At 42.9% G+C, this 10020-nt stretch overlaps 1 protein-coding gene across 1 annotated transcript in view; it reads right to left on the bottom strand.

The window, feature by feature from the left end:
* Positions 1–325: 325 nt before the first annotated feature.
* LOC130477899 (cytochrome P450 2J2-like) overlaps positions 326–10020 on the bottom strand; it is a 36870-nt gene continuing 27175 nt past the window's right edge. Inside the window, exons 5-9 of the mRNA XM_056849980.1 lie at positions 7908–8084; positions 7606–7747; positions 3790–3977; positions 685–826; positions 326–516 (exon numbers count right to left, since the gene is read on the bottom strand). Coding sequence (XP_056705958.1) covers positions 326–516; positions 685–826; positions 3790–3977; positions 7606–7747; positions 7908–8084 — 840 coding nt within the window. The remainder of the gene's footprint in view (positions 517–684; positions 827–3789; positions 3978–7605; positions 7748–7907; positions 8085–10020) is intronic.

Here is a 10020-nt window from a genome sequence, read left to right as displayed (position 1 = left end):
TTTTTCAAGAGTTTATTCAACAATCAGGTACAGTGGCCTGCAGATACAATGAGCAACTTTATAACTACATACAGTGCCAGAATTCTAGACAGAGTTTATGCATATGCTGCAAACTAGGAAAAACAGTATTTCTTAGCTGATAGTGACTGAGATAGCAATCAGTAGGCTAGATCTGCCTGAATTCCCTATTTGTATAGAAACTCCAGAACAGTGAATTGAGCAAATTATAGTAGAATATTGCATGAAATTTAAATGAATAAAGGAGAAATGGATATGAAGAAATAAGCTGCTCTAATTGTTACCTTAATACCTTAATTGTTAGGGGTCATGATTCACTGTAGCGGGGAACAGCACAGAGCTTATAATGTTGAGGAACCATTGTCAAGCCTAGTACAGGCTCCGTGTTGACTTCTTTGACTCCTTCTGGCAGCTTGAAGGTGAATGCTCTCAGCAGGCTGGTGAAGAAGAGGAAGAGCTCGATCTTTGCCATGACTTTCCCCGGACACACACGGGCTCCTGAGAAAGGAAATAAAGCAAAGTTGGCAAATGAGTAATAGCTATTTAACATGTTCTCCAGTGTTTATTCCCTTAGTCAGCAGCTTGTGGGAGAAAGGAATTCTCAGTTTCTGTGAAGGTAGCCAATAGTCATAGTTAACATTCATAAGTTTAGACATTTGTGAGTACCTGCACCAAAGAGTAAAAATTCTTCTCTATCCACAAATTTTCCATCCTTGTCCAAAAAATGATTTGGGTTGAATTTACGAGGGGTCTCCCATAGCTTGGGATCATAAAGAACTGAGTGTATATCTGGAACAACTATGGAACCCTGCAAAGAAAAGACTAGTTGATTTTCATTGTATCCACATTAGCACCTTTCACTTTCTTTCCTCGCTGCCTCAGTGCTAACCTTCTTGGAGATCCAAAGATCCTCCTGGAACTCAGAACCCACTTCTTTATAAATACCAAAAAACATGAGAAGAGCCCTTCTGGATCAGACCAGTGGTCCATCTAGTCCAGGATCCTGTTTCACATAGTGGCCAACCAGTTGTCCTGGAGGGAGAACAGGATGTAGAGGCCAGATCTGAAAGTGCATTAAAACATGTCACCTTTCATATACTGCTTTTGGCCTTATTTTCATGGCTGCCAAGGCAAACAATGACACACTGTATGAAACGAGCGCATCAGTATCAGAGAGAAGAAAAATTAGCTTCTCTGAGTGTGAGAGAGTTTAAACCCTTCAACAATGCAATAAATTTGGTTCTAGTCTCTGTGTAAATAGTGCAAGACTAGAGATGTGAAAGCCCAGGGGGGAAAAACCCAGAAAAATTCAAGGAAAAAATATTTTCCCCCGTTTTTCCCCCCTAAGGCCCTTTTTTAATTTTTTCCAATGGAAAAATTGGACATTTTGGGAAGTGATGAAAAAACACCTATGGAATATTTTCTCTTTTAGGACGAGTGAAATACTTTTAAAGACGAGCTCAGAAGGAGGTGGGGCAGAAACTACACCAAAACCTCAGAGGAAAACTCTAAATGTTTCGTTGGGAACTGAGCTCTCTCTAATCAGATAGCAAAAATTAAGGTCCTTGTGCTAAGATAGCAAAGGGTGCATCAGCGTCCAGTTTACTCTCAAGTATTGGATACAATTGCAATTTTGCAATTTATAACTTTTAAATTCCATAAATACATCAAATATTGCAATTTTATATACTAAATTATAAATGATGTATTTTATGTTGTTAATTAGTTAAGGTTTGGTAGGACAATAAGTATTCCATATGTTTCAGCCCCCCGCCCCGAAATTTCTATTTTTTTCCTGGGGAAAAAGAGGCTTCTCCCCACAAGGCTTCAAAATTTCCAGAAATTTTACATCTCTAAGCAGGACAGAATGTAATGAGGCAAACCCTCCAGAACTGAAGCTCTGCAAATTCATAAGCATGAAGCAAATGGTTTTGGGGAGTAATGACTGTCAAGCAAAGCTGCTTGCATGGTGTGGAACAGAATACATGTAAAGAGTATTCTTGAAAATATGAAGAGTCATGTTAGACAGATAGGAGGCTCTCACATGGTCCCCTTTAACCCATTTCAACAAGAAGGAAAATTTTGATCTGGAGATTGATCATCCAGTATGGATTAGCAGTGGAGAATGTCATAACAAGCTACCCAGAAAGAAAAAAACAATGCCAATTTCACATATACACTAATGGGATCTGTGCTGGCAGCAACAGACCAAGAAAGGGATCTTGGGGTGGTAGTGGATAGCTCAATGAAGATGTCAACCCAGTGTGCGGCTGCTGTAAAAAAGGCAAATTCCATGCTGGCCATTAGACAAGAAGTAGTGAATAAAGTTGCTGCTATCCATAGCTACTAGTCAAATGGATACTAGTCGTGATGCATACCCATTCTCTCCAATATCAGAGGAACATGCCTATTTTATTAGGTGCCATGGAACACCAGCAGGATAATGCTGCTGCAGTTGTCTGTTTGTGGGCTTCCTAGAGGCACCTGATCGGCCACTGTGTGAACAGACTGATGGACTTGGTGGGCCTCGGTCAGATCCAGCATGGCTTTTCTTACGTAAACTACTTTGGTGGATGATGAAGTAATCCCTCTACAGTGCGCTATTTGTTCTGGGAAGGCTTGCTATTTGGGAAGTGCTTCACAATTTATTATTAAGCCAGTGTTAGACTCCCCCCCTCCCCCCGGACAAAACATAAGAACATAAGAAAGGCCCTGCTGGATCAGACCAAGGCCCATCAAGTCCAGCAGTCTGTTCACACAGTGGCCAACCAGGTACCTCTAGGAAGCCACCAACAAGACGAGTGCAGCAGCACCATCCTGCCTGTGTTCCTCCACACCCAAAATAATAGGCATGCTCCTCTGATACTAGAGAGAATAGGTATGCAGCATGACTAATACCCATTCTAACTAACAGCCATGAATACCCCTCTCCTCCATGAATATGTCCACTCCCCTCTTAAAGCCCTCCAAGCTGGCAGCCATCACCACATCCTGGGGCAGGGAGTTCCACAATTTAACTATGCGTTGTGTGAAAAAATACTTCCTTTTATCTGTTTTGAATCTCTCACCCTCCACGTTTAGCAGATGACCCTGTGCTCTAGTATTATGGGAGAGGAAGAAAAACTTCTCCCTGTCCACTCTCTCCAAACCATGCATAATTTTATAGACCTCTATTATATCAGGATCGAACGCACGTTCGGCGAAACGCATGCATTCGATCCTGGCTGAATCCTGGCTTGAAACAGGGAATAAAGGAGAATAAAGCGACCATGCATTTTTGCCCCCCCATCTTCTAGTTTGTGTCCAGGTTCAACATAAGGTGCTGATTTCGATCACTGAAGCCCTAAACAATGCAGGCCCTAAGTATCTCAAGGACTGCCTCCACCCATATCAACCAACTGAAGTCTTGATGTTGACTTAGGGGGCCTTCCTCTGGCAACTAAACTTAAAAAAAGTTCAGCTGGAAGGAACTTGAGGGAATGGCTTTTTTTTTTTAATCTGTTGCCCCCTTACTCTGAAACTCCCTCCTGCAGGAGTTGAGAATGGCTACTTCCCTGAAGGCCTTCCAGATGCCCTTTCTGGAGGGCTTTTAAAAGCTGTATCAATAAGAAATGGGCTGGCAGAGGAAGTGGCCCAACAAATATACTGAACTTCATTGATTTCTGTGGTACTGAGGAGGTTCTTCAAGATGAATTTCTACAGGGATATGTTCTTTAAAATGCCCCGTCGAATGGTCTTGGGATACAGAATTGTAGTGATCATTTTCTATACCTTAGGAATGAGAGAACCAAGAATGTTCACATCCTCTCCACATTGTCTAGGGTTCCCAGCTAATACAAAACATTTGAAACGCATGCCTTCATGAATCACAGCAAAGGTATAAGGCAATTCCTTCCGATCTTCATAGCCAATTGACTGAGAGGAACCAAAAGCTTCTTCTATCTCTTTCTGGACTTTCTCTGGGGAAAAGGATGGAAAACGTAAGATCTATTTTGCCCAGTTCATTTGTCTGTGCAAAGTCAAGCAATCATTTGGAGTTATTTATTATATGTAAAATTGTTCCCCTGTGCTGAGTCCAGATCTGAATTGGGCTCCCAGAGCACTTGTAAATGGCGTTCCTGCCGGGAACTCACAGCTGCAATATGGCTACAAATTTCCCATGTCAGACCTGCGTACTTTGTAATGTGTAGTTTTCTTCAAGCTGTTGGTCGTGGCTCCCTGTTTTAGATTATAAGGTTTTGTGTGCTCTTGGTACTTCTTGATACTGTTCAGCATCAGCTACACCAAAAGACTCAGTGTGATGTGGTGGGTAGAGTTTCAGACTGGGATACCCGGATTTCAATCCCTAGTCCACCATGGGAACTCACTGTGCGACCTTGGGCCAGTCACACCCTCAGATCACTCTACCTCACAGGGTTTTTTTTGAGACTAAAATGGAGGAGAAGAGAATCATATAAACTGCTCTGGGGCCCTAGTGTGGGGAAATGTGGGGTGTAAATGAAATGAATACATAATAAATAGAGAAAGATGGGGGACAGATAAAACATTGGTGGGTTGGTGAATGAGAAGGAGAGAAGGAAGCAGGGTAAGGTGAGGATATGGGGGCTGCCATGAGGAAGGAAAGAGGAAATAACATCTGGAGGGGGATACACGGAAAATGAGATGCCCCCGCAAGTCATTGCAGGTTCTTCACTCGGCTTGCCCCAGCTCAGCAGCCAGCCCCACACAGAGTTTTTTATAGCAAGAGTATGCCTGGGGGTGAAAGGAGAGAAAGATGAAGATGGGGGATGATAGAGGTAGTTTGGGTGGTGGGTGGGAAGGAGAGAAGAAAGCAAGAAAAAAGGGGAGGTTATATGGGCTGGTGGGGAAGGAAAAGAAGAAATAGTAGGAGACTGGGAAATGAGATGTGTTGAGCATTAGGTAGCGAGCTTTGTTTCATTTCAGACAGCCAAGGGTTAATATTAAGGTTAACCAGCTCAAAGGTATGATATAACCTGTAATATGTTAATCTAGCATTTGGTCAGTGAAGAGCATCCATTGGAGACATGCCGCTTGTCACGTACTCAAGTGAATCTGCATTTTACTGTGCTTTCCTTATATCCTTTGTTTAGTAGAGAAAGCACAGTCCTAGTTAACTTTTGACCATCAACATGGAAGGATGGAGGGGCGATTCTTATATCTAGAAATGCCTGTGTTTAAGCTTAGTGCCTGCCAGAAGCATCTGGCAGTATAGGTAACTGTAGAGATGTAGAAAGAATTTATTTGTTTTACCTCCTGTGAACCCTATCCCTGATTTAGTGAGTAAAGGTTGTTTGACTAAGACAAAAGGATTTTGTCTATTTTCGTGCGTGTATGTGACTTACTATATTTTCATTAGGCCATAACCAAACGATCCAACCCACTGAATCGATAGCAGATACTAAGAAATAAGGCTCAATTCTAACAAGATGCCCCCCACAAGTCCTTGCAGGTCTCCCAGTTGTGGACACCTATGTTTTTCGGTCAAAGCTTGTAAGTCAAATGTGTTTGGCAGCCACAATTTGTCCCTTAGATTAAATGTCTGGTGCTATTTTGTCCCTTCCTTCCAAACAACACCCTTGAAACAATAACACTTAAATCCTCCAACATATGGAATTCTTTTACAGCCCCAGGACTTTCCCTTCCCATTAATTCCTTGTGATTCAGTTACCCATGTCTGCCATAGTGGGTTTTTTTTTTTTATGAGGAGATGTAAAAGACTGAATCAAATTGGGGCACTTTTCTTTTTTAGATTGAATTTCACAGCTTCAAGTTTTCAAGACCTAATTTGCTTTTTTTCACTGCAGAAACAGCAGTGTGACTCTTGAAACCCCAAAGCCCTGAAATTCAGCCCTAAAGAGCAGCAGCCTTATGAGGTAGAGATTGGCAAGCATGAAATGACCCCCAAACCTCTATTTGGTTAGGATGACACACCTCCTTATTTGTGTGTATGTGTGGGTGTGTTTGTGTGGGTGTATAGGGCCATCAAATCGTAGCCGATTTATGGCAATCCCGTAGAGTTTTCAAGGCAAGTGATTAAGGAGAAGTGGTTTGCCATTGCCTTCCCCTGTAAAGTCTTCCTTGGTGGTCTCCCATCCACGTACCTACCCTACTTAGCTTCTCCGATCTGATGAGATATCCTATTCCACATTCCCTCCTGTCCCATACCGCTAGATATTAGTCCGGATTAGGGGTGTGCAATAAATAAAAAGGTAAAATTCAGATTTGGATCTAATGGACCTGAAAATTTTCGGGAATCATGTATATTTCCAAACCATATCAGAACTATCCAGGATTCCTGAAAAATATTGGATCCATTAGACCTGAATCCAAATTGTACTCCCCTCCCCTTATCCCTCCTCCCCTCACTTATCTCGAGTCCAGTGGTGGCGGTGGCCACCTCTGAGTTCCACGTGGAGTCTGGAGGCAGTGGCAATCAGGCAAGGGAGGGGGAGAGGGGAGGGGGAGAGGGGATTACCCCAAGTCTTTTTTTTCACATGGAAGCTGGGCTGGAGTGGCCGAGATCATGTGGAAAATTTTGGCATGATTTGGGACCTGCTTTTCGGCGCCCATTAAATACATTTCTTTGGGGGGGGAGAACCCTCCCCCAAATACTGATAAAGTATTGTTCAGGTTGTTTTTCAGTTTAGCTTTGCCGAATGCACGCCCCTAGTCAGGATATCACTTTAGGCCATTTGTTCAAGCCCCCTTTCACACAAAGGAGAAACACTGCAATAATAGCAAGCAGTCCAGAAATGCTCCAATGGCATGAAGGATCCTAAAGTTCCCCTCATGGTAGCCCATAAATTGCCCCAATAGCTTGCTCCTTATCAGCTTGATAATTTGCGCCCTGTAGTGTCAGCCCTTGGTCCAATATGAACCAGAAACCACATCAGAGACAGTCAGGTCCAAAGATGTTGGTCTTTACTGGTCATAAAGGGAAACAGTGCATCAAAGAAAGGGTGACAGCAATGGGGCCCGTTGGCCTAGGCTTGGTAATATAAAAGCATAGAAAACGGCGAGAGATTACACAACACAAACAGAGCTGTGATTCCCACAGCTTCAAACATCTTCAAACGGGTTAGGAATTCATAACAATCCTTGGACAGTCTGGACAGTGGGAAGTGAAACTCAGAGATACCTTCTGAGAAACAGAAACCGAGATACAGACCTGACATGTAGTGACAACAGATCAACAGATTTTTTTCACAGGAAAAAATGAGTTTGTAAATTAACCACCATGAAAAGAATGCTATCTCCAGAACGTGGACTTCTGAGAACAAGAATACTCCAGGAGGCACAGCATTTTGAGAATAGTGGAGAGTATGTTAAAGTGAAAAGGAAGGGGAGGTAGGAATCTGTTCAGTTCCCGAGGAGCTTATAGAAAACTGGAAGGGGAGATCTGGATATGTATTGGGAAATTTCCAAACCATTTCTCCTCCACTGATTCTTTACAGACCCCCCCCACCAGCTTGTTATTAACATAGTAATCATCCTCTTGCTATGAACTCATTCAAGAATTACCAAGAATAGAGTGACTCTTGTTCACATTGCACAGTTCTTGCTCACCTTGGATATCTTGATGAATCACCATGAGGAGCACCAGCCACTGAAGAGCAGTGGCAGTCGTTTCTGTCCCAGCAGTAAAGAAGTCCGAAATACATTGAAACAGGTTGCCATCATCATATGTTGAAGTGGGGTCATTCTTGCTCTGTTACGGACAACAGGAAAATGCTGGGTTGAGGAAATGTATGCAAATATTACACAAGGGCTAGAGAATCCTGTTGGTGGTCCTGCAGAAGTTTCTTTTTAGTCTTAAAAGGAGTATAATAATGGTTCAGGTGAGCTGAATTCACAAAAGGGATACTTACTTTCTCCATCTGAAGCAGATAGTAATCAATGAAATCCCGTGGCTCCTGCAGGGCCGGGTGAGCCCTGTGCTCTTCTGTCTCTTTCCTTGCATGGGAAAGCACAACATCCACAGAGGCGAATGCCTTCTTGTATGGCCACGTGATATGTTTCATGAGCCATGGGAACATTTCATACAGCTGCAAGAAAAACAAAAGCAAATACTGCAGCAGTCATCTAGAGGAAGAAAACACCCTAGGACAGAGTCTCCATCCATCCATCCATCCATCCATCCATCCATCCATCCATCCATCCATCCATCCATCCATCCATCCATGCCAGGGCCTCAAGAATCCTGCACAATTCAGCCACTTGGAGGTTAGAGATAGCAATGGCTGCTTAATCCTTGCATGGTCAGCAGGGAGCAGCAAAGCCCTCTAGCTGACCAAGGCAGACGGAAGATCCTCTCAACTCAGAACTTTGTACAAGTGTATGCATGCAGTCTGTTTCAAGTGACAGGAATTCACTTCTTGAAACACAGAAGTATCAGATAGGGAGGAGGAGGAGCTGGATGATGAGGCAGAGGAGCCAGTGCATGCTCAGCCCATATCTTGATTTTCTCAGGGAGATCTTTCCTGTTTAACTACCAAATCAATAAGAGCGCTCAAGCTCTTGGGTCCCCAGTTGTTACACTAGCACCCTTATAGTAGAAAGGGCCACTAAAGGCACTCCCACTCACTTTTAGACCCAGACAACAGATGCCAATAGGCCAGATGAAGAAATAGTAGGAATCTGAATCTGTCTCTGTCAGGAACAGGCCATGAGGAGGTTTTGTGGCTGTGCTTCCAGGTGCTGTTTTGCTGTTTTGTCCAAGGCCAGTCCTAGCCCCGTGTTTAGCCTTCATAGATTCCCATACTGTGGGAATTGCCAAGTACTCCTTCCTGCCTGTGGGGGGGGGGTTGCTAGGTAACCGGTTATCTCCTTTGCTCTCCCATATATGCTGTGTGCCTTGCTTTCGACCCTTACTAGTGTCCTTCTGAATATGACCTGATACCTGTCGATTCTAACCAATAAAACTGCTTTCGTGGATTTGCCGTCGGCTGGAATCTGTTTATGGGTTCGTCGCAGGGCTAGAGCTCACAGTCTCACACAACAATCATTGGTTTGTTGAAATTAGTTAAAAAAGAAAGTACGGCATTATTTTGCAAATTTAAAAAAAATCATCTTAAAAGCAAACACCCTCATTAGCTGCAGTCAGTTCAGATTCCAGCCACAAGAAATGGTTAGGGTTTGTGACAGCAAAGGAGAAATGTTGCAGAGGACGTAAAGGGATTTTCTAAAGCGAAATGTCTAACACATTCAAGAACAATTTAGTCTCCTTCTTGAGTTAAACATAAAGGCAAAAGCTTACTTCTTGAGCCCCAACACATCTGTAAGCAACAGTTGTCCACTGTGTTAATCATGTCACAGTCCACTTTTGCCACAAACAGTCAGAAGGGAAATAATGTCTTTGAAGCAGGAAACTAGCAGGTGAAGTTAATTTAGTTTAAAATTGTCACAAGAAGACTCCCTCCAAACAAAGGAAATGTTAGACATATAAGGACTGGGATTTGATATGTCTTATAATGAATCCAAGGCTAATTTTCTTGATGTAGGTATTAAAAAGCAGGGAAGGAAGATTAATTCTGATGTTTACAGGAAACCAACTGATGTTGATTCCTTTTTTTCCAGGGGCAGTTTCCACACATACCATGTTAAGAGGACAAAAAGGGCAAGAGTCCAGTAGCACCTTAAAGACTAACAAAAATATTTTCTGGTAGGGTATGAGCTTTCGTGAGCCACAGCTCACTTCTTCAGATACAGCTAGAATGTGAATCCATCGGTCTTTAAATAGAGGAACAGTATGTAAATGTGAATAGCAGGCTTGATGGGATTAGGTGTGATATGCAGAAGAGTCTGTGATGTCCAGGGGAGAGATGGGTGTGGAGAAATCAGCATTGGTAATGGGCCAGGAATGCAAGGTCTTTATTCAGCCCAGGTAAATGCATTGACTTTAGTTTGAATATCAACTGTAATTCAGCAGTTTCTCTTTCCAATCTCCCTTTAAAATTCCTTTGTAAGAGAACTGCTACTCTT

Source organism: Euleptes europaea, chromosome 5 (genome assembly GCF_029931775.1).
Source record: "Euleptes europaea isolate rEulEur1 chromosome 5, rEulEur1.hap1, whole genome shotgun sequence".
NCBI classification, from domain to species: Eukaryota; Metazoa; Chordata; class Lepidosauria; order Squamata; family Sphaerodactylidae; genus Euleptes; species Euleptes europaea.
Note: the sequence above shows the minus strand (reverse complement) of the source record. Positions and strands in the feature narration are given on the sequence as shown.